Here is a 24,663-nt window from a genome sequence, read left to right as displayed (position 1 = left end):
GTGAAGGAGGCTACTGAACTGAACGTCACACAGAACTGAACCTGCCTGCATCGAGCTGGACGGGTCGGATTTTTACGCTTCCAACTAGAAAGTCCGGTTCAGACCGAGTCAAAATGTCAGAGGAATGTGACAGGTGAGTTGCTACAACTTGGTCCAACTGTTTGTCTGTATGGGAAAAAAATGAAGAAACCTGTTTCAGGTGTGTTGACTACACACATGTGAGATGCTTTTGGAATGCAGTTTTGATCTGGTCTGGATTGACTAGCTGTACAGTAGTTGTTGGACATCCTGCAGTGCGTGCGTAGGTTATTGCTACTGCAGTCTGCAGCCATTCAAAGAAAGCAGTGGTGGAAGAAGCTTGTAGACTACTGAGATATTTTCCCAAAAAAGTAGCAATATCACAATGTAGAAATACTCTTACTTAAACAAGTACCTGTAGGCCTTTGTTCTAAACGTTACTTGAGTAAAGGTGCTCATCAAAGTCTCATCAAAATATACTTAAGGTACTATTTTCAAACAGCATAGGGGGCTAATATATTCCTAAAGTTTTTATAATATAATAATTTAAAGTAATTGGTAAGTTTTCAAATAATTGTATTGGAGTAAAAGTACAATATTGCCTCTGAGATGTAGGCCTATAGTGGAGTGGAAGTATTGCAAATTGGAAATACTGTCTAAAGAATATCCTACCTAAAAAAAACTAAACAGAAACTGGATTTTAAACTCCTCTAGACTTCAGTCAGTTGGACCTGAGTTGGTTCTGCTGCGTTTCTCTCTCGCCAAAACTAGCTGATCTACAAGCTCACAAGGAGAACTGCATTGCTATGCATTGTGAGTGTTGTCTAAAAATGTTCTCTCCAGAATATGGATGCTGGGGTTCAAGTGTTTGAGCTTGGTGAATGCATGGGTGGTGAAATTAGCCAGTGGTTTTCAAACCATTTCATATGAAGGGTCCCCCAACGAGGACCGGGACCCCCCTATTTTAAAAGATGTGCCAGGGTCACCCATAGGAGAATTGATTTGCGAACTTATATATAACTGACCAATATACAGTAGTATGGGTCAGTTTGCCCCGTGTATAAGATTACACAGCTTTTTAACGTCCACCAATCTACAGTAGTATTGTAGATTTGGTGTGACACTGCTGAACTTGATGTGAAACTCAGGAGAAAGTAAGAGAAACCCTTTCTCTGTTGAGTAATGATGAAGTAGCTATATGCTTTCTCCTACTTCCCTCCTGCCGTGACAATGACACATGAGAAAAGCCATTGTCTGTTTTGTTTTTTTGCACAGAAGGCTGTTTTTTCTCGCTCCAGTCTCCTCCACCCTCTCCCGGCTGGTCACAAATGTTAACTAATATTTTCATTGAATCGGTGCAGTTTGTTTTTTCTCACTCAGTCACATTCCTGAAGTCAGACAGCTGAGCAGGTTGAATGGACCTGTTCTACAGGAACATCTGCATTTACAAGCACTCTCTGCCCAGCCACACTGCCATATGCAGTGTCTGAGCACTGAAACTGAGAGAAGACTGGGTTTAATTTTGATATCATAAAGAGTATATCGTGATGAGGTTTAACTTTCAAGTTTGTGGTTCATTGTTGTTACATCTTAATAAATAATAATTATAATAAGTTTGCGCGTTGCACACAAGTAGTTAATAAATGCCCTACTAGTACGCAAGCAGACCGCTACAAACCTCAGCCATATCTCAGCCTCTCTGTAAAACATTGAAAATAAATACTGAAGTTGGGTTATAACTGGCTGTCAATGGTGACGTAATTACGATATGTTTCAATATTGGTTGGGTAACAGGAAACGTATGTATGTATACATGTATGTACAGTAAGTTGAAAGTACTATACTGTGGTCGGCTGGCTTTTTTATGCGTATTACTTGGAGGTATATAATATATACTGTTGTTGATGGTGACGTAATTAAGATATGTATCAATGCCGGGTTATAACTGGCTTTTGATGGTGACTTAAATAAATAAAGATAGGTTTCAGATTACATACATACAGACATTACCTTTAATTCACCGTACACTGAAACATATCCTAATTACGTCACCATCAACGTCAGTATATATACCTCCGAGCATACGTACATTCGTACCAGCACGACCACAATACTTGCACGCTCTGCTTGTGCTCTGCTTGCGCTCTGCTTGGACATGATTGTAATATAAAATAAGGGAAATTATGACCGATATCCGATCTCCGATTATTTGCAGGGTCATATCTGTCGATTCACAACTGAATGAGATGAGTACACAAATGAAATGTAGAAAAATGTAAAGTTCTCTCTCTCTCTCTCTCTCTCAGTAAGAGGGGCCAGGTGGTCCATGCAGCAGAGCAGTCGTACGTGGCCTCGGGTCCCAGGTACGAGGAGGATGAGGAGTCCTGGAGGCTGTATCTGGAGGAGAACCCTCTGACGGCAGCCTCTAAGGCCATGCTCAGCATCAACGGAGAGGACGGGTCCAACCCACAGTACTTCTACGACTACTACAACAACAAGGTATGGTGGAAGAAGTACTCGGATGTTTTACCTAAAGTTCTGGAGCAACGCCGCAATGTAGAAACTGTTGCAAGTGAAAGGCCTTTGTTTTAAACGTTACGTGAGTAAAAGTACAAATGTATTGGCAAATTTGGCATCAATCAACATATACTTGTAAAATGTTTGAAAATAGCATATCTACAAGCCCACAAGCTTGTGACCTTGTGGATCAGCTATAGCCTACCAGTATGTATAAAATAGGGCAAAAGTGGTTAATGTGTGTTTTATAATATAATTAATAATTTATATCTGCCAAGTAACTAAAGTATTCAAAGAATTGTAGTGGAGTAAAAGTACAATATTTGCCTCTGAGATGTAGTGGAGGAGATGTAGAAGTACAGTACTTGAGTAAATGTACTTTGTTACTTTACCTTTCATACTGGTAACCTTTCCTACAGGGCCGGATTAGCCTGAGCGATCCATGGCTCTGCCTTTGATACTAAATAATTTATAATAAATTGAAAAAATAAAATAAAACATCCAAGCAATAACCAATGATTTCACAGACATTACAGAATAAACCAAACATAAAGATAAACGAGTTGACAGTGACAGTAACAATTCAAAATGCTCCGGATGAGCACATTAATGTCAGTGTCAGGGATTACATTCAGGAGGTCCTTGTCATCATAGCCTCTGTGCTCCACACAGAGAATAGCAGAATGTCCACCTCAAAGAAAGGTTAAATATCCCTGCCAATTATGAGCCCCCTGTGGAGAGTATTGCTTTCAAGCCATAAGTAGTGTATGAACACCATTTATATACAACTAGACCGGTGCCCGGCTGTAGAGCACCGAGTCGGTAATGAAGTTGGACCAAGTTCCACCAATCTGTCTGTGTCCTTTTTATGCCCATATATGGAGATATCCGTATCTGTCTCTCTGTGTCCTTTTATATGGAGTTCTGTGTCAGGCATGCCCAAATATGGAGTGTTGTGATGTCAGAACAGGCCAGCTCCATATATGGATCCTGGGCAGAGGCCTTTTGTGGTGGTTTTGGACAACCGTGGGTCCGACGGAATCAACACCGGGCACTGCACTCCCTGTGGGGGTGTGGAACGTGTGTGTCGAATTTGTCGAAGTCGGTGGGGCGAACGGTTCTAGAGTTACGTGCATTACAGGCGTACAGACGTACGTGGTGGATGGATATTATATCCATCATTTAACTCTGATAGTGTACAAATGTAACAAAATGTACCCATGGCCCTCTGTCCTAAATAAATACATCATTTAATAATGGATTAGTTCGACTAACTCTAGATGAGATAAACCATCTCTTTTCTGTTCAGATTTCTCAGAAGAAGGCTGGAGGACACATCAAGACAGAACCTGTGGATGTTGATCCCAACAAAAGGTAATAGTCTCTGATTTTTCTTTCCATGATTCTACTGTTTCTGTGGAAGTAATGGGTCATGTACAAGTAAAATTCAAATGGAAACATATTTTGAATATTGTTTTGATTCCATTAATCCAACTCACTCTGTAATGGGAGATGTATCTCTTACATCTAATGCCCTGTCTGTCTTAGTAGTCAGGCTTATTCAAACTTTGTCGTACAACATCATCTAATGACTAATTTGTTAAGTAGTCAATCTATAAGCTTATAGATATTTTTGGTCTGCGATGCTGATGTACACAGAACATAAATGAGGCATTTATCTGTCTGTCTAGCATCCATATTCATTAAACATGTCAGTAGACGCGTGTTAACAACCGTCCGTCGGCCTCTGTCTCTCCACAGTAACTTCCTGCTTCCTGGTTACCAAGAGTCCCTGCTGACCATCACTCCTCTGAGAAACGTCCCTCTGCACACGGTGACTGTTCAGGGCGGCGACAAGAGAGAGCAGGAATGTCCCTCTTACACGCAGTCCCTCGTGTCCTTGTCTGGCTACTCCGCCAGCAGTCTGGAGGTTCCCCTGCACCCCTCCTCCTCCTCCTTCACAGTGCTGGAGGACCCTGACGCCGGGCCCTCCCACCACAGCAGCTCCCTGTCTGAGGGCCCGCGGTATATACGGGCCGAAGGCCACCGCGACCCATACAGCCCCGGGACCAAGGCCCTGACGCCCGACTCCACATACACAGAGACGTACAAGGACACACCCGGCCAGGTGTGTTTAGCACAGTGATTCCATTTCAAGGACCCCCCAGTTTGATATGTATTAGGCCACGGACCACCATTTGAAACATTATCTCAATACATCAAAACGTATGTTGGAGATACAAGGTTTCTGTCTCGCCCAGTCTCACCGAGTCCTTTGTCTCACCCAGATCCTGTCCCTGTCCGAGGACAACATCCAGCTCCGTCTGTCCTCCATCACCCCTGAGGCCTACATGTCCTCACCCAGCTCTGGAAGCAGGTAACGACACTCAAGTTAAAGTCATACTCTGTAACCTCTTCTCTAAACACTTAGTTGAGAGTGTCTGTCCGACGCCATGTTTTGAACGGGACAGCCCTAGTACAGTAGTTCTCAAACTGTACTCAAACAGGTCACCCCTGTAAATAGCTTTTCAATCCCCCCCAAAACACAAAAATCGCAGGTCTACAAGCTCACAACACAACGCATCAGAACGCTTGTAGATGTGCAATTTCTGCATAGAGGGTTAGTTAAACGTAAGTGGTTAAACCAGGGGGTTTCAACTGATTGTGAACCAGGGACCACCACCCTGACTAAGAATCAACCTGGGGACCACTGTTGTGTTGGGATGGCATATGGGCTCAATCAAGATTAGTGCTTTCCTAACACTTGCTATGCAATGCATCCCATGTACCAATGTTTCTCAACCAATGGCCTACGGACTTCTAGTGGTCCATGGCATAGTAGGCCTGCAGCTGCAAGTTGTCCATGGGAAAATGTTCTTTTAAGATATAAATAAATAAAATGTATTAAAAATATGTTTAAATGATACAGTATCTCAAAAGTCCATCAAATGTAAGAAAATATTTGAATTGATAGCTAATAAAAATATTTAAATTAAGTCATGACTGTTAAGGGCTTGATTTAATTCATTGCACGATACTACGTACAACAAATTATATCAAGCCCAGGCGTTATTTAACTGAAATATATGAGTGGTGACAGTGGTCCAGAGCCAAAATATATTTTTAACTGATACAGCTGATCCAGTGCTGAATGCTGATGGAGCAGAGCTCAGCAGAGGCACAATCATTTCCTAATAATGATGACTCAATCAGGCACGCTGGTACACTCACCCATACACTTGCATAACCTGACGCTGCCAGATGAGGGCGGTATTGCGGAAACATATTCCCCAACACAACACTCATCTGGGATCTCTGACGGAGTTGAGCCCTGAGTCAGATCTGCTTCGTACCGAACCAATCAGCGTGAGCTAAAGGCGGGATGCGGATGTGACGGTATATAGACACGTCGATATGATTGGTTGTGTTTGCACGCCCACACGGTGATAGACAGACGCTCCCATCCAATCATCTACAATGTATCTTGAAAAAAAAGGAACAGCCCCGTCATCGAATTTGCTTCCGCGATCCCAGATCCAAATAAGCTGTGAAACAAATTTGTGTAGCAAGCTTTTTGGATCTGGCAGCGTCAGGTTAACACTTGCATGGAACAGTGCACAAAAGTTTAGTGCACTGTTCCGTGGAAGGAAATACAAAATCTTCACTTTGCTACATTACTAAATGCGTGGTCAGGGACCACATGCAATACCTTCATGGACCACCAGTGGTCCACAGAGCACCTGTTGAAAACCCTGGGGTTATCATATTGATAAATTGATAAATATTAACATCTCTCTCTCTCGCTCTCTCTCTCTCTCTCTCTCTCTCTCTCTCTCTCTCTCTCTCTCTCTCTCAGTCATCAGTTTGAATACATCGTCGAGGCTCCTCAGTCTCTGAAACCAAAAGGTTCAAGTTCCATGAGTTACCTGAACAAAGGACAGTTCTATCCCATCACCCTCCGAGGCCTGAACACCGAGACACACCATCCCTCCTACACAGTGCGGGTATGTTGGGCGTGTGTGTGTGTGTGTGTGTGTGTGCTTTACATAGATTGTGCATTACATTCACCCATTCACACATGGCGGAGGAAACCATGCAAGGAACTAACCTGCACATCAGGAGCAATTAGGGTTTCAGCGTCTTGCTCAAGGACACATCGACAGTACACCGAAACACAGTTTCCGGAAAAGTTACGATGGTGTCCACCTGACAGCCAACAGTTTTATATATATATATATATATATATGAATAAACAACTGCATGCCAGAGAAGCTTATTGTTAGTATCAACCAAAAACGCAGCAGGTGTCAATTGCCGTCATAATGCATTAGACCTACCTGGGAGAGGTGGAGCGCCACGCCTACCATCAGCTCCCAGTATTTACCCAAGCCACGCTAGTCATTCGCTGAGTTGGCGGAGCTACTCATAACCGGAAACAAACAACAGCTTCACATTTATTCTGTTGTGGGAGTTATATGTGTATTTCTTATTGTGTGTGTGTGTGTGTGTGTGTGTGTGTGTGTCACAGAGTGAGGTGATGCTGGTGTTCGGGGAAGAGAAGTTCACAGAGGAGCAGCTAAAACACTGGAGGTTCTGGCAAAGCAGACAGCACACCGCCAAACAACGCTGTTTAGATATAGGTGAGGACGCACTGTCTCACACTCACACATTCCATTTATACTCATCACGCCATGACGTCTCTTGGCGTCAAGCGACGATATGTTACACTACTGGAGTCCAGATTGTGCTTCATCATCATTTGTTTGTCGTGATAATGTTTGATGTGAGTGCTGCACAAGTGTTGCTCAGATATGAATCTCGAATTTCCTTTACAAGAATTGAGAAAATTATTTTCACACGATTCTCATTTTCTCCATGAAAATATTTATTGTCTTTAGTCTGTAGTTACTAGTTACTGAACATTACTCCATGTGGCACCTATAGCCAACTACTGTGGCTTTAAACAGACATCATCAAAGTGCAGATTCTGAGTCCGAATGAATCGAACTGGTCCCGAATATGACTGCCTGGTCCCTGCTGGCCATGATTCACATTTAATACGGATGGCTTTCATATTGCAGTGATCCGTATCCAAGTGCACTTCAATCGGTCCCAAAACCACCTCCCCATGCGGTCCCCGGTAACGGTTGTGTGATCCGCTCCCTGGGAACGGCACGCAGCATTCACACTAGTACCACAACATCTGCCAAGTGGTCCCAAGTGCGCACCCGGGACCATAGTGTGAATCTGCCCTTAAAGTCTCTCTTTCACACATAAGAGTGACTAAAATGAATTGGACAGCCAACTAGTGCTGCACGATTCTGGCTCAAATTTAGAATTGAGATCACATAGGTGTCTCGCAATCTTTTTTTTGATTAATCTTGAAGCACTAGTTGATTGTTGTTGTGTTTCTGTCACAGCCGACTACAAGGAGAGTTTCAGCACCATAGACAACATCAAGGAGATCGCCTACAACGCTGTGTCTTTTACCTGGGACTCTAGGAACGAAGCACGGGTAAGATTGTCTGCCTGCCTGTCTGTCTGTTTGTCTGTCTGTCATTCCACTGACTGGTCCATCGGATACTCAAGTAAAGTACAGATACGTCAAAAATGTACAGTACTTAAGTAAATGTACTGAGCTACATTCCACCACTGCTTCCCAGCAAAAATGAGAAACAGTAATTGTACTAGTATTTCGCAGGTTAGAGCAGGAGCTGTAGTTACACAACATGTCCAGCTGGGGGGGGCATACACAATGGAGAATGGATAATTTGACAATAAGCGTTTAACACAAGTGATGGAGATGGGATGAGTTTGTCAAGATTATGATTTGTGTTTTGAGAAGATGATGAAGTGTTTTGTCCTCTCTGTGTGAAATTGAAACTGAGAAGTGAGAACTGTACACTGCAGTGTGCTGGTAAAGATATACAGTATATATTTAAAAAATCCATTTGTACATTCTCAGAGTTACACACCCAAAAGAGTCCTGGTGAGCCCCGGACCAGATGTTGAGAAACACTGGCATAGACCAGTGGTTCCCAATTAAACATTTTCATGCCAAGGAGCCCCAAATTGACACTAATTAGCCGGCGGACCCCCATTTGAAGAGATAATGATTGATTGATTGATTGATTGATTGAAATCTTTATTAACAGTTTGCAGAATTACAGTACATTTCAAGCACAAACTCAATACAAAGACTGTTAACTGTGAGTGGACGACCCAATTAAGCCTTACACTTGTTTACAACAGGGTCCACATTGTTCAATTCATCAAAACATTTAGAGACAAACAAATAGACACTTCTATGTAGTTAAAGAACAGAACAGGAATTCATCATATAGGACGCGAAAAGGGAAAAAAAGTATATATACAGTGAGGGGAACAGGGGGATAAAAGAAAAGAAAACGAAAGACAGAGTGTAGGGCGCCTGCACACAACACCATGCGTTGATGCCATGTGTGCATATGTGCAGGCACCCAACACCACGTCCATACAAAAACATAGTACAATCCATAGTACAAAGACAGAGTGTAGGGCGCCTGCACACAACACCATGCGTTGATGCCATGTGTGCATATGTGCAGGCACCCAACACCACGTCCATACAAAAACATAGTACAAAAACATAGTACAATCCAGATACAAATTCAGCTTTTACAGAGGCCAGTTTCGAATTGCAGCCATCCGTAGGTGCCCTTTGAGAGCAGTTTTGAAGGAGCCAAGGGATTCACATGTCTTAATGACTGTTGGTAGGGCGTTCCACATTTTGGTCGCATAGGAGCGAAAAGAATTTAGTCCCTTGTTTGTGCCGAATCTGGGTTGTACATGGTTTGTTGCACTCCCTCTGGTGTTGTGGGTGTGGACTTCGTTTACATTAAGGAAGTATTTAGACAGGTACATGGGTATCTTGGTGGTGTATCTAATCTTGTGGACCAGACCCATTGCAAGATGCTGTACTCTGTCGTCGACCCTAAGCCATCCCAGCCTGTCAAAGTGGGCAGGGGTGAGGTGGGTTCGGGGGGTGAGGCCAAGTAGGAGCCTGACCAGTTTGTTTTGGGAGGTCTGGAGCCTTGTTTTAAGGGCCTTTGAGGTGCTGTGGTACCAGGAGGTGGATGCATAGTCAAAGAAACCTTGTACAAGGGCTCCTGTTAAGGTCTTCAAGGTGTTTTTGTCGACCAGTGAGGAGATCCTGTAGAGGAATCTTGTTCTTTGATTGACTTTTTTGATTACGTTGGTGGCCATCTTATCACCGGAAAGATTGGCCTCCAGGATGGAACCTAGGTAGGTAATTTGATCCTTCCGTGTGATAATATCATCACCAACTCTAACCAAGAAGCCATCTGCCTTTTTGAGATTACTATTTGATCCGAAGAGAATGGATTCAGTTTTTCCCAGGTGTAAGGATAGTTTGTTATCAGCGAGCCAGGTGCAGATTCTACCGAGTTCAGAGCTGAGGGTCTTTTCAACCTGCAGTTTGTTCCTGTCCGAGACCAGCAGTGCTGAGTCGTCTGCGAACAGGAACAAGTTGCAGTCACAAGCTGAAGTCATGTCGTTTACATATATTAGGAACAGTAAAGGCCCTAGTATGCTTGATAGGGAGTCAGGGACAATAAGAGAAGATTTTCACGGCTCTAGCAGTGATTCTCAACCCGTTTAATTTCAAGGACCCCCAGTTTGACCTGCATTAGTCTACGGGCCCCCCATTTAATGGCATTTCTATCTCTGAGACCCCAATTTATATTGTAAAATCAATGTTAATTTAACTCTGAGTGTACATTTGTACACTCTCTGAGTTACAGACCCATACGGGTCCATTTGTTTCCTAACTATCATTTAGCTGGGGACCCCCTGGAACTCTCTCAAGGACCCCTGGGGGTCCCCGGACCCCACTTTAGGAACCCATGGCATAGACCAGTGGTTCCCCACCTGAAAAGGTGGGGCCTACCTGAAAAGGTGGGGAACCACTGAACCCACAGACCCCAAAATATATCCCCAAAAATAATCTGATTTGAGTTGAGGCATTACATTTAGTTTGACTCGGTTCCACAGATTAATATTGCGAAAATATTTTCACATTTTTTACGTCTTTCTTATTATTAGTATTTGACAATATGGCCAATGTTTGACCAGTTTTTATAGTAATGTTCGTTGATTACCTTGATGCAGTAATGGTATTTCATTTTTCATTTATTGCCTTTTTTTTCTTTAATTCTTTAGCTATTAAAAAGGTCTTAAAAGTTAAAAGTCCTAAAAAATTTACATTACTGTCACCTGGGGAGTCCCGACCCACATGTTGAGAACCACTGGCATAGACGGCTTTACTACTCTAGTAATATAATACTAGTAAACACTGTGTGTGTGTGTGTGTGTGTGTGTGTGTGTGTGTGTGTGTGTGTGTGCGTGTGCGTGTGCGTGTGCGTGTGCGTGTGCGTGTGTGTGTGTGTGTGTGTGTGTGTGTGTGTGATGAGAGGTAGGATGCTCTCCTCTCAGCGCAATCACCATGGCAACATGCCCAACATTCCAAAGTTACCTAGCAACAGTCGGAGCGCAAGCGTGGGGCTAACATGGCCGCCGCGGAAAAAGTTGATTGGCTGAAAGTGTGTGTGTGTCTGTGTGTGTCTGTGTGTGTGTGTGTGTGTGTGTGTGTGTGTGTGTGTGTGTGTGTGTGTGTGTGTGGGAGAGAGAGATGTTTTACTGCATTTGGTTTGGTGTCCTTATGTTACCTTTCATAACTGTTGTCACTATCATTGCCTTTCCTTTCCTATTAAGGGGAATTATATCTGCAGATCAATATCTATTCACCACTTTATGAGCTTATGATGAATTTGTCTGCTACAGTCTTTTGTAGGCTACTTAATTCTGAAATATGTGTTTATGTCAGTGAGGGTACCAAGTTGTCTCGTTGTCTGTTTATCGATCTATCCTTCTTAATATATGTCCATATATACAGTCTCTGACTGTCTGTCTGAGTATGTCTGTCCGTCTATTTATAGATCTTTCTTAATATCTGTCAATGTCTGTCTGTCTATATCTGTCAATATGTCCGTCTGTCTATATCTGTCAATATGTCTGTCTGTCTGTCTGTCACATCTGTCAATATGTCTGTCTGTCTATATCTGTCAATATGTCTACCTGTCTCTCTCTCTGTCTGCCTCACTCTGTCCTTGTTTCACCTTTCTCTCCATCCTCTCTGCAGTTCTTTGTGTCTGAACTGTCTGAGAACAGACTGTCCTCCCTCGCTCTGCCTCCCCACTCTACTTTCTAATACACTGTCTACACATTCTGCTCTCAACTCAATGAACTATCTCTCTCTCTTTGTTTGTTTGCGTCTCTCTCTCTCTCACTCTCTCTCTCTCTCTCTCTCTCTCTCTCTCTCTCTCTCTCTCTCTCTCTCTCTGTCTCTCTCTCCTTGCAGGTTTTTGTGTCTGTCCACTGTCTGAGCACGGACTTCTCGCCCCAGAAGGGCGTCCGGGGTCTGCCCCTCGTCCTGCAGATTGACAGCTACGTGGGTGGGGCCGGCGGGGAGAGGCGGGTCCACCGCGCGGCCAGCCAGGTGAAGGTGTTCTGCGACAAGGGAGCCGAGAGGAAGATCCGAGACGAGGAGAGGAAGCAGAACCGCCGCCGCCCCAAAGGCCCCCTGGACGCCTCCAACACAGGTCAGCGCTCTCGCCGTAACTGTTGCATCGTGGGAGCGAAACGGAAATATCCATGACACCAGGCAGTGTTGATTTCGGCGACTAAAACTATGAGGAAAATGTTGGTCGACTACCTTTTTTCAAAAACAAAAACTTCTATTGACAATTCCGTCAACAAATTAAAACTAGACTAAAATGTTAGGGAGGGACTACTAGTGGAAAAGAGATCCATTTAATGTTTGGTTGCGCTGTCGCAGTGATTGCGAACACAGTGAGCACTTACTATGAGACCTAGCAGATCATGTCTGTCTGTGTGTCTGTCTGTGTGTCTGTCCCGCTATCCAAATATGGAGTGTGTTGCATCAGCAATCACTCAGCTCCATATATGGGCACAAAAGGGGCCAGGTCCACTCAGCTCCATATATGGGCACAAAAGGGGCCAGGTCCACATATACAGTAACAGCGGGACAGACACACAGACAGACAGACAGACAGACATGATCTGCAGGGTCTCAGCTGCGTTCGCTTCCCGCGTTTGCGCGTCTTACTGGTCTTATAGGTAAATATATGTATAATTCTACAACAATACAGGTACTCAAATTTCACAAAAACGAGAAAAAGAAACTGAGGCAAAATCTATGAAAAATGTGGGTAATATTTAAAAAATCACACCTGTGTGAAGTGAGGTGCTCTCTTATCACCATACATCATTTGTTTACACAAACCCTCAAAGCTGGACATAGGAGGGGCTAGCGCCCCTCAAAAATATTCCTTAAAAAGTATAAAGGAGCTGGGAACTTCTCCTTTGTTGTCCCATTCCTGGGACATGTGACAATGGTCCCATTGTGGGAGTATGGAGTTTAGTTTTGACCCTTTATCATATAAACCAGGTAAAATTCACCAAAACACTTGCCTTCTTAGGAAAAAAACAGGGGTGTGAGCAGGAAAACAAACCTACCTTCTATGATGTCACCTTGAATCCTGTAGGTATCCAAGGACCCACCCACCTCAGACATCAGCAACATTATTTATTTACATAATTGTCTGGGTGAAAAACACACAGGTTTATGTGATGCCCAAATCACAAGACGTGACGGTGACACTTAGCTCAGTCATTACTGAACTCAGCTCCAGGACAAGAGGTTTGTCCTTTGCGCTACAGCGAACAAACAGAGAAATAGACTTGACTTTAACGTCAAAGACAAAAGAAAACAGACAAGAAAGAGTTCCGGCAGTGGACAAAACTCACCGAAAAGAGAGGTTGTGGCGTTCTTGAAAATGGAGCAGAAAACAATGTTTTTCTAACCCTAATAATTCCCGCTCGCATCATGCGGCCCAGAAATGGTCGATATACAAGCTCAAAGTGCGCGCTTGTATGACGGCTATTTCCGGCCGCGCTACGCCACCGTACGAGCGAGTGATGAATCTGGCTCGACGAGGAGGAAGATGATGTGTCTGCGGTGTGTCTCTCCTGTCCATTACGGGATATACAGTAAAGGCTGAGCGCGCACTAGGACAATGCTGCTCTGTGTGTGTGTGTGTGTGTGTGTGTGTGTGTTGTTCAGCAGCCATCCAAACCTCCCCTTTTCCATGACTTCATCCTCCACTGGAAGCAGGCTTTTGTTTTTCTAGTTTAAGGCGGTTGAGCTGTAATTTCAGTTTTGGTAACGTGTGTGTGTGACGTGTGTGTGCGTGTGTGCGTGCGTGTGTGTGTGTGTGCGTGTGTGTGTGTGTGTGTCAGCCAGTGCCAGGTATCTGGATGTCACAGTGTTCGAGCCAATCAGAGAGTTGAACTCCCAGCCGGTCCTCTTCATCCCGGAACAAAAACATTACTCGTCATCATCATCATCAACGTTATCGTCACATAGACAGGTACTATAGCTGTCTGTCCATCTAACTATATGTGTGCTTGTCTGACTGTCTGTCTGTCTGCCTCTCTCTCTCTCTCTCTCTCTCTCTCTCTCTCACTCTCTCCGTGTCCTCGTTTCACCTCCCCTTCCCTGAACTCTGTACAGACTTTTTCTCTTTCTATACATCTCCCCTCCCTCTCTCCCTCTCTCTCTCTCTCTCTCTCCCTCCCTCTCTCTTCCTCATCCCTCTGTCCTTATTTCACCTCTCCTCCTCCTCTTTGAATGTTTGTGTAATAGACTCTCTCTCTCTCTCTCTCTCTCTCTCTCTCTCTCTCTCTCTCCTTCTAGGTCCAACTGTCTCTCTCTCTTTCTTCTGTTTCTGGGTCAGTCCCTCACACACCCCGTCTCTCTGCCTGTCTGTCTCTACATGTCCTCGGTTCACCTCCTCCATGGTTGGCGTGTCCTTGTGTATAGGCATCCCGCCTCTCTCTCCCTCCCTCCCTCCCTCCCTCCCTCTCTCTCTCTCTCTCTCTCTCTCTCTCTCTCTCTCTCTCTCTGTGTGTGTGTCTCTCTCTCGGTCTCTGCCAATGCAAACAATAATTATTAATTATTATTCTGTCAGTTACTCTGCACGTGGTTACACACACACACACACACACACACACACACACACACAGCTATGCAGTCATGTGTGCGATTTAATAACATGAGCAGTCAAGAGAGACTGTTATCTTCTGGGTATATTTATCCTATTTTAATATCTGCTTGTCTGTCTGTCTGTCCACAGACTGGTCCATCGGATGGCTCAGAGTACAGGTGTGTATAGTTGAACTTTGGAACTATGATGTGATTGTAGATGCAGTGTTATTGTGTTGTGATGTGATTACAGTGACTCTAATTTAACACCTATACTTAACTTGACCGGAATCCCAAGGGTAATACTCAGCTAAGTGCTGGGGGGTTGCGACCTGAAAAGTTTTCATTCCATTATTTATTTGAGCAATTTGAGCCACGGACCACCATTTGATTACATTTAGACTCTCGGACACAAAACTTAGAATACGCTCCAAAGAGTTTAGCAGGTTTCATTTTACACCAGGGACCACCTGGAACCCCCTCAAGGACCACTGGTGGTCCACGGGCCACTTGAGTATAGATGAAGGATCAGAATTTGACTGTGTGTGTGTGTGTGTGTGTGTGCTGTCTTCTCAGAGGGGGACAGAAGAGGACGCTGCCCAGTGGACAGTCTGCTCCTGACGCCAAGATGTCCAGAACAGAACAACACACAGGTGAGGATGACCAAAGATGGTTCATTTAGGAATAGGAAGATGCACCATCCCGACTGGAGCCACTAGAGGCCACGTCCTCTGTTTACTGGTGCTGCAGGTGCAGCCAGCTAGAGGAATTCGGGATTACAGGAATGAAGTTGATTTTCTCCTCATTAGTCTCTCCCATTGCATTTTAGTATGAAAATTGTGTGGCTTGTGTTGATCGGGCCCAATACTTAATAGTTCAGTGACCATGAGGCTAAAGAATGGTTCACAAAGTTGGGGTCATTTCATCATCTACTCGGGCTCATGTGAACACCCCAAACTGTTTTTAAGTTGCTTGATTCAGTATTTAGATATTTGATATTCATTTTAGCTGCCACGCCCCCTTCCTATACAAACCCATTGTAACTTCAAACTCCATGATGGATTCATCCAAAACACCCATCCTTGGTTCTGGTGACTGATATTGTCACTCCTAATATTTTGGGGGGATTTTTTTATGGATCCTTATTCTTTTCATTTCAAAAATATTATTAAAAATAAATCAGTCATGCTAAAAACAAACATAAGAATATGAGGGCTTATAGGTCCACATAGGGAAAGGTCAGCTTGGGGTAACCGTTGTGAAACAAATGACAGCAGCATTTCAATGTTTTGCATTGACTTGGTATAAAATCTGTGGGACAAATGGTAGCAATGTTTTTTCTCACCCCCCATCTGTCTCTATGGTCCCTCTCTCTTTACATTTTTGTTCTCTCTTTGCTCCCTCTTGTCTGTCTCTCACTTTATCTCTGGTATCGGTTTCCTCCTGAGCTGAACAGCTCTTTCCAAGAAAACCAAACATTTGCAAAACCAATAAGCAATTGAGAATCAATCAAGTCTTCTATTGTACTGTATATTGTTTGTCTGTCTGTGGGCTTTCTGGTTTTTCTGTCTGCCTTTCTTGACTGATTTGTGTTTTTTATCACAAGATACACAAAGAAATTAGTAGACTACTAACTTCACCCGTCTGTCTGTCTGTCTGTCTGTCTGTCTGTCTGTCTGTATGTCTGTCTGTCTGTCTGTCTGTCTGTCTGTCTGTCTGTCTGTCTGTCTGTCTGTCTGTCTGTCTGTCTGTCTGTCTGTCTGTCTGTCTGTCTGTCTGTCTGTCTGTCTGTCTGTCCAGTTCTGCTGTATGTGCGCAAGGAGAAGGACGAGGTGTTTGATGCTCTGATGTTGAGGTCACCGACTCTGTGTGGACTGCTGGATGCCGTGAGTCTTCTTTTTCTTGCTATTTTTCGCGGAAGATACAATATATGGTGTAGATGTAAAACTGGTACAGACTAGAGCCCTTGGGAATCCAGTCAACTCAGTCATTGGATCTCATACATTTTCATGTCAAGGAAGGACCCCTGAATGAATTAGTATTTGTCCGTGGACCCCCCATCTGAAAATATTTTATGCCAGGGACGATGCATGTTAAAATGTTTCGGAAATGTTCCGAATAGCCGAGCTTGTTTCCGATGTACGGTGATTTGGCTTCTATATGAACTCATTTAGCCGGGGACCCCCTGGAAACCAAGAACCCCCTGGGGGTCCCCGAGACCCACTTTGAGAACCACTGAACTAAGCATAGGGTTTAAGTGGTCGTGACTCGTGTTATTAGTCTGATAAATAGGTCACCGGCCAACTATAGTATCAAGCTCTGCTAGCAAAGTAAGTACTAAGCAGGCTAAGTAGGCTCTGTTATGCACTGGGTAAAAATAACTTCAACTGCTCCCGTCTATATGCCACCCCATGACCCCGTGACCCCATGGCACAGGAAGTGAGGGCTGTTTCCTGTTTGCGTCTGACAGGAAGTGGTCATTCATTAGCGCGGGGGGCAGTTCCAAAGTAGGTCCCGAGGGCCGTATCGGTGCCCCACAAATTGTTCCAGAAGAGAGAAATTTTAGTTTGGTTGAGGAATGTCATTCTAGTTGACAATGGGTTTTTTAAATATCTTGTTTATGACATTTTTTATTAATAGCCAAGTGCTTTGTTGTTCAATTTGTGCAGCAGTCTTGCTGTAACACTGATATGTCTCTGTAGGTATCGGAAAAATTCGAGCTGCCATCACAGAGAATCGGGAAAGTCTACAGGAGGTGTAAGAACGGGTAAGAATATACTGTTATTAACCACTTCTGACTATATTCTATATTCTTTATTGACTGGAGTCAGTTATACTACTTGGTCCCCTTCTTTCCCCCCTCTACACAAAACCTCTTTGGTGTAACTAGATGAGCTTGTAGATCTGCTATTTTCACCCCAAATGTTTCGGCCCCGGAATAGGGACATTAGTTTGTGTGGTTATAAGTTAAAACACAAAGATAATGGCATGTTTCCTGTTTAATAATATTTAATCAGCTAGGAAGAAGCCACTATCCTAGCTATCCTGGAAACCTGTCCTCATTTCAGCTACAGTCAAAACCCATTGGTCATATTTCAAGCAACATTAAACGAAACAAGGTTCCCAACCTGACCGTTATCAGATTGAGAAAAATGCATTTATCTCGATTTCTTGGTCCAAACTAGCTTTATTCAACGGCCCATAACTAAAGAACCTGTTATCGTGGTTACAAAATGTATTTTCCGGGTAAAATACGCGTATCTATTCTACGTCCGACCATAGACATGGTAACGCCCTGCCTGCCTCTGATTGGCCTACCGTCACTGCCCGTCTTGCATGTCCTCCGAGATGCGAGGGTACTCCGTGGTGGGAGTACAAGAGAATGGCAACACGCGACAGTAACTTAAACTTTTGTAGAACAGGCAAACTAATATTGTTGTTTGTGCCGTTTGCTTTGATTGAATAATTGATTGAACACGTATGTAGGCTGTGATTTGATTTGGCTGTTCTAAATTAAAGTGTTAGTGTTGATTATCGTGTATTAATCTAATTATAATAAACGAATACTATTATACTAAAAAAGATAAAGGTCAAGGTATTAATCTAATTATAGTAAACTAATACTATTATTCTAAAAAAGATAACAGATTACAGTACAATAATGTTTCACGTTTACATATGTATACAAATAAACAGGCCAACGGCATAAACAATATTAGTTTGCCTCTTCTACAAAAAGTTAAGTTACTGTCACGCGTCATTCTCTTGTATTATATCGCACTTGTATTATTTATTTATTTCCCACCACGGAGTAACCTCGCGGCAGACTATCCAGCATGTATCTTCCACCTCGGAGGTAAGGCCGTCAGTGTCGGTAGGCCAATCAGAGGCAGGCGGGGCGTTACCATGTCTATGCTCGGACGCAGAAAGGAACACTGGCGGTTTTGGAAGAAGAAGTTAATTCATTAATACCCGGCTGTGCATGTGTTAATCGACATAAACATCACATGCAGCTTGAACTTTGCTGCAGCCTGTGACTCCTATATGAAAGTTAACGTTGTGTGTTCTGCCTGCTGAGAAGGAACAGCCTCATGGAAGTGATATGTTATTTATAATTCTTCATTGTATAAATAAATGGAATTTATGAAAGCGGGTAGTTTGGCATTTAAAAAAGACCCGATTCTACATTCTGTGCTCAGAGGCTACTGTTGCGCATGCAGCGCGCCCTGCGAACCTTCTGTAACAGCCATGCAATGTTAGACATATTAACCACATGAACCCTATAGCGTCTCTGTTCTGGGCGTGACATAATAGGCAAACATTTGGCACATTTTTATTTGGTGTAGAGGGGAAATAAGTAGAGGACAAAGTTCTCATCAATGAGTATTTAGGGTGGTTAACAAAGTCAATGATCCCTCAAAGTTAATATTCGTTAATTTTAACTGTCAGCATTTCAAAGCCAATGTTGTAGGTTAAATAAAGAACAAAACATGCATGACATCCATGTTTTGTGCAAAAGGCAAATCAAATCAATAGTTTTAAGAACGGAGTGGGCCTAACGATGCTTTTGCATTGCCGGTATAATAAACAAAATAAAAATATTGCTTTTCTGTATGCAATAATACAATGGAACAAAATGGCCTTTCTGTGTGTGCGCCACCAGTGTACACACCGCTGTTGTATAAGCCTACGTTAAAAAAACATAAGAAAGTACACTTTCCCAGGAAATGGGATTTCCTTTTGATGGGCATTACCATGAATAGCCATTATTATCATTCATTATAAGCCCTTCTGGGTGATTAAGACCCCTCTGCTTTGCGCCAGCCTCTAATCACCATGTCTGGGTTCATTTTGTCCATAATGGCTCGTTCACAGGCTCACTGTTCATTACCCCTTGCTTAATATAATGTCATCTTATCTTATATTATAAAACGGGTTTGTCAAATCACACAATCTGATTGGTTGATGGGTATGGTATAATAACCATATATACCATGAGTACAGTGTCTTTGTACAGTTCCTGTGCCTGTGTAGTTCCTTTCTGTATCACTCGGTGGCTAAGAACGAAAGTCACGCCTGCAGCGTTACAGTCACATGGCTTGACTGGAACTTCTGGAAGCGATCTCAATTTCATCTACCTACTGTATAAATATGGTCCAACAAATACCGATGTATGTCGTTATCACCTCCTACATGATGGCGAGGGTGTCTGTTCAGGAACTAGGTGGCATAGCGCGTTCCGCACGCATTATGCCCTCCCGGTGAAACTCCTCACTTAAAAAAGTAGCGGCCGGTGACGCAAGGTGTGTGTGTGTGGAGGGGAAAAAGTGGGAATGGGCTCTATGCACACAGAATAACCTCAGGGCTGCTTTGCTGTATACTTCCTTCACAGGTGTTACCGATGATACTAATTAAGGCTCTGTTTAGTATGCAGTGTTTCTCAAACTTTTTAATTACACTGATGTAGCAGAGTGTTTCCACTTTCCAGTAAGCCAACATGCACAATAGCAGCACCCTGACGTTAATATCATCGGTAACACCTGTGAAGGAAGTAGGGAAGTGGTCCAAGTTCTTTCCAAAATGACGTGTATATAGCATATAGCCCATTGCCAGTGAGCTTGTACATCTACTAGCCGGGTGGAAACCTAAAATGAGATTGATACGGAGTGCTGTCCCGGTTTTAATGTAGCTGCATACGTTCTATTCGCAGGATGTTGGTGAACATGGACGACAACATGATCAGACATTACTCCAACGAAGACACCTTCCTCATCAGCATGGAGGAGATGAGCGCGGGGGGTCAGGTACTCCTCACCCTCACTGAGATCTGACCTCCTCAACCCCACACTGAACTGAACATTTACACAGCGAGGCAAGCAGGTCAGTGTCTTCTCTGGAGGACACTTTGACAGACACACGGTCAATATCCTCTCAGGCCTTCCTATACGCCCGTCTGTCTCTCCTACACACCGTCTCCCACTCTCAGCAGCTGTCTGTCTGTCTCTCCTACGCTGTCTCCATCTCAACTGTCCTAGTGCCTGTCTCAGCACCCATGTGTGTGCTGTTGGTTCAACTTGTAATAATTACTCCATTACATTACGTCAGTGGTCCTCAAAGTTGGGAGATTATTTTTTTTAATGCAGCGTGGCAATTATTTTAAACCCTTTATCCATATTTTATAATTTATAGGCTATTCAAAAATAGCAGATCCACAAGGTTTTACATATTTTCTGGGAGGGGGGGGGGGTCCTTGACAGGGAAAAGGTTGAGAACCACTGCCGCACGTACTCAGGATTGTGCACATCTAGATTCTAGAGGCTTTTTTTCTACTATGAATGGGTGACCCTGAACCTTCCATAAGCTTTTTTCTCCCTTTATAAACTGACCAACCCGAACGCACGTCTTAAAATAAAGTAAGAAATAGCCGGTGTACAAGCATTGTGAGCTTGTAGATCTGGTATGTTCACTATTTTAGAAAATACAAGTTCTACGTTTCCAGACCTCAGGGTTTGGTACTGCCTCCTGAGCTATAGGGCCCAAATTAGGTTCTGAAAACCTTATCTGGAAACAAATCCAGAACCGGTTAAATATGTTAGCACGGCATGGTTTGTGTAAAAGAGGCATGGAATGGCTGCCACAAGGATGAGACTGTAGCCCTTCTGTTGGTCCTCCAGACGTCTGTTGCCCCTCCAGATAAACCGTTTCTTATCTGTCCCAGCGGGGGACTCTGTGTGTCCACCGTGTCCCCCTCAGTTGTGCCAACAATCTGTCTCAATAAAGACAGACGGAGGCATAACCACTTGAACCCTATAGCGTCTCCCTCTTCTGGGGTGTGCGTTCAGCCAGGAATAGCTGATCTACGAGCTGGCAGCGTGTCGCAACGTTGTGAGCTTGTCGATTGGCTCATTCCAGCGAAGATATATTGGTGTAGAACGGCGCTTCCCAGACTTTTCTGGATCAAGGCCCGCTTGGATTCTCAAAAGTATTCGCGGCCCACCCATCTGACCACGTATAGCGTCGGCAGCCAAATCAATGCATTCTCGGAGCATTTGAGTTTTTTTTGTTTGAATGATCGACACAATCCCATTTCTGATGAACACATGGCTTGGATCAACAGAACCAGCATAGTACACTTGAAGCTCCTAGTCATCAATGATAAGTTCATAACGCATTGTTTTGAGGTTTTAAAGAATAAATCCCACTTTTCTAAAATGATATATCATCCTTAAAATCGCGGTGTTTTGCCAAGGATTTCGGGGTCCTGCTTGTGGTTGCCTGGCGGCCCCGCCAGCCCACAGTTTGGGAGCTGCGGGTGTAGAAGGAAGACAGGAGGGCGGGCCTAGCGTAGAGCCCATGGGAATCTGGTCAAATTAACTCTAGGGTTTAAGTGGTTCAATTGAACAAACAGTTGCTGGTAGCAGCAGCAGCAGCTATGGATCAAGATTATGGAGCCAAGACGCTGCCATCGCAGACTCCCAAGAGTCATAACTCTGCGCCTCTGTCTATCTCCAAAGCTGACCTCCGGTCAGGCGAGGGGGGCCCCTGAAAGAGGAACACATGTTGACCTTTAGGGGCCCTACTACAGCGGGCTTAGTCACCTGTTTACACAACTGTACAGTAACTGACAGACTCTGACCAACTGATATCCACTGGGTTGGTCTGTCTGTCTGTCTGTCCGTCCCCCTGCAGCGAGACAGACAATGACTAACATAAAAGTAGTGAATAGATTCAGGGTCAACAAATGGTGTAAAGACAATGCATTTTATTTTACTATTTTTTTTACTTTATAAATGAATTTTGTTTTTTATTTGCTAATTGTTTGTGAATTTAAAACATTTGTTATGTTTTTCTGAACATGGTAAAATATTCCGTGTTCATTTCACGCTAACGAGAGTACATTCAGTGTAGAACCAAGTGTGGACCCACCAGTCACCCTTGGTACACGTCTACCTCGTTCTGTACAAAACCACACATTTCAGTATTATTTTTTACACGACACCAACTTTGACTTTTGCGCGAAAGCACATTTAAGGAGGAGAGAAAGCTTAATGTGCACGATATGAAGCGAATAATGACGGTTAATGCCACATGAGGTATAAACGTATCACGTGAGGTTATAGGTGTTTATTGGGAGTTTTATGGTCGCCTTTTAGAAAATGTGTCTGGAATGTGTTGGCAGTGAACTTTTCTTATCGCTGATAACGCTTAATCAAGTATATAAAGTTAAGAGATGATAAAAGACAGACGGGACACAGTCGAGTCAAATAAGATATTCCACAGTTGAAGATAACGAGTGTTTGTATGGCAAAGATATGGTTTCATTATTTTATTGTGTTTGATTGACTGGTTCAAATGTATTCTTGAGATCGATCTAATATATATTTCTGAGAACGTCGATGTTTTTTATGTGATCATGTGACATTAATATAAAATAAATGGTGCGTTTACAAATATCTTCCCAAAGTGCATTACATTCATTCACACCGGTACATATGTTCACACAGTCACTGGAGGCAACCACCAGTGTTAATTTCGTACGTTTCGTTCTAACGGATCTAAAACATGGTAATAGGCGGAGACAATGAGCCGTCTGTGTGCACTTGGGGGTCAAATGTCCACACAAGCATAGTAGAATTTAAGAAATGGACAAATGATATTTAAAAAAAAAGGTCGGTTTACAAATTCAGTGTGGGGTTAGGATTAGGCATTTAGAGGTCAGGTTTAGGGTTGGAGTTATGCCAGATTGTATACTGATGCATGGATGTACAAGCACACAACGCGGTGCACTGTAACTCATTGTGAGCTTGTAGATCTGCTGTTTGTAGTGTGTGTGTGTGTGTGTGTGTATGTGTATGTGTGTGTGTGTGTGTGTGTGTGTGTGTGTGTGTGTGTGTGTGTGTGTGTGTGTGTGTGTGTGACCCCGGCGGACGACGTAACTCAGGTTCCAGGGTAAAAAAAAAATGGCAAAAGAATGGTAAAAATATCCGTCCTAATATATTTTGTTGTTGTCAACAAGTATAGTACAAACGTGTGGGTAAAGATAACTTCTAGTCCTGTCTCCTGCACGCTTCAGCCAGCAGAAGGTAGAAGGGCTCGACGGTGCTCAGCAGGGTATAATAAAATGAACGGGGGCACTCCACTGGTCTGCACGTCCTGGTGTTTGGTCTCCTCCTCAGAGTCAAACAGGGCGTTTGAGTCCAATTGGCTGGCTCCAGTTTATTTTATTTGAGGTTCTCCTGAAGTGCCCAGGTTGTGTGTGTGTGTGTGTGTGTGTGTGTGTGTGTGTGTGTGTGTGTGTGTGTGTGTGTGTGTGTGTGTGTGTGTGTGTGTGCGCGCGCGTAGTCGGGGTTAAAGCATTGACGTGATGACAGGCAGGTGTCTTCTGTGACAGGAAATTAGTTTCAGAGGAGAGCACAGTTGAACAGGAAGTTTGGTTATGTTGCAAGACCTCTGGTTGTGCAGATACGCTGTCTCAGTAGGAGCTCTCATTTACTCCCTGATCACAATGAGAACCAGCAGCGGGGCTCGAGGAGAAGCAACTGGATCAGTTTGTTTATTAAAACAACACCAGCTGACGGGGTTCTGAAGTCATTCTAAAGTAGATTAAGTCGGGGAGAAGAGGCTCTGACTCCAAAATTCCCTTCTGTGTCTCGACCTGAAAATATTTGGGAACCCCCTCGTCTACACACTATACAGCATTGTTGCAAAGCTCTGGTTGTGGTAAAACGTTGTGGAGGGACTAGCATCGTCTCTCTCTGCTGCGCTCCTGTCCTTGTTGTTGACGTGTGTGTGGGTTCAACTCAGTCCTGTGTGAAGTAACGGCTCCTCGCAAACTTCCCACTCATCTCCATTTCATTTCTTCCAACAGCCTGTTAACTGGTTATAGCCTGCCCACATCAATGCATCACATGGTCCTGGAAATTCTGGAATCCACTAGATTCTCAACCTGTTTTCATTCCAGGGACACCCCCCCAGGCCAGGCTGTTGTATAGGTTTTGGGACAT

The 24,663-nt window shown here is 43.7% G+C and overlaps 1 protein-coding gene across 1 annotated transcript; it reads left to right on the top strand.

Annotated features, from left to right (window-relative positions):
• LOC308333872 (grainyhead-like protein 1 homolog) lies at window positions 1-23,106 on the top strand. The gene is made up of 15 exons (XM_080790382.1): window positions 1-133; window positions 2,325-2,517; window positions 3,845-3,909; window positions 4,297-4,663; window positions 4,824-4,912; window positions 6,392-6,539; window positions 7,064-7,175; window positions 7,956-8,050; window positions 11,954-12,194; window positions 13,915-14,045; window positions 14,811-14,839; window positions 15,236-15,312; window positions 16,460-16,545; window positions 17,362-17,426; window positions 20,370-23,106. Exons 1-15 carry the CDS (start codon window positions 114-116, stop codon window positions 20,488-20,490), a joined length of 1,839 nt encoding a protein of 612 aa, XP_080646508.1. The 5' UTR covers window positions 1-113; the 3' UTR covers window positions 20,491-23,106.
• Window positions 23,107-24,663: the final 1,557 nt, after the last annotated feature.

This window comes from Protomyctophum bolini (assembly GCF_963924005.1).
Source record: "Protomyctophum bolini genome assembly, chromosome: 19".
Taxonomy (NCBI): Eukaryota; Metazoa; Chordata; class Actinopteri; order Myctophiformes; family Myctophidae; genus Protomyctophum; species Protomyctophum bolini.
This window is presented reverse-complemented; position numbering and strand designations above follow the sequence as displayed.

Bases quoted from the DNA above. Each gene is read 5' to 3' on its own strand.
- LOC308333872 (XM_080790382.1), top strand. From the start codon at position 114: ATGTCAGAGGAATGTGACAG. The intron at 14,840-15,235 runs GTGTGTATAGTT...CTGTCTTCTCAG, and splicing joins TCGGATGGCTCAGAGTACAG to AGGGGGACAGAAGAGGACGC. The intron at 16,546-17,361 runs GTGAGTCTTCTT...ATGTCTCTGTAG, and splicing joins TGTGTGGACTGCTGGATGCC to GTATCGGAAAAATTCGAGCT.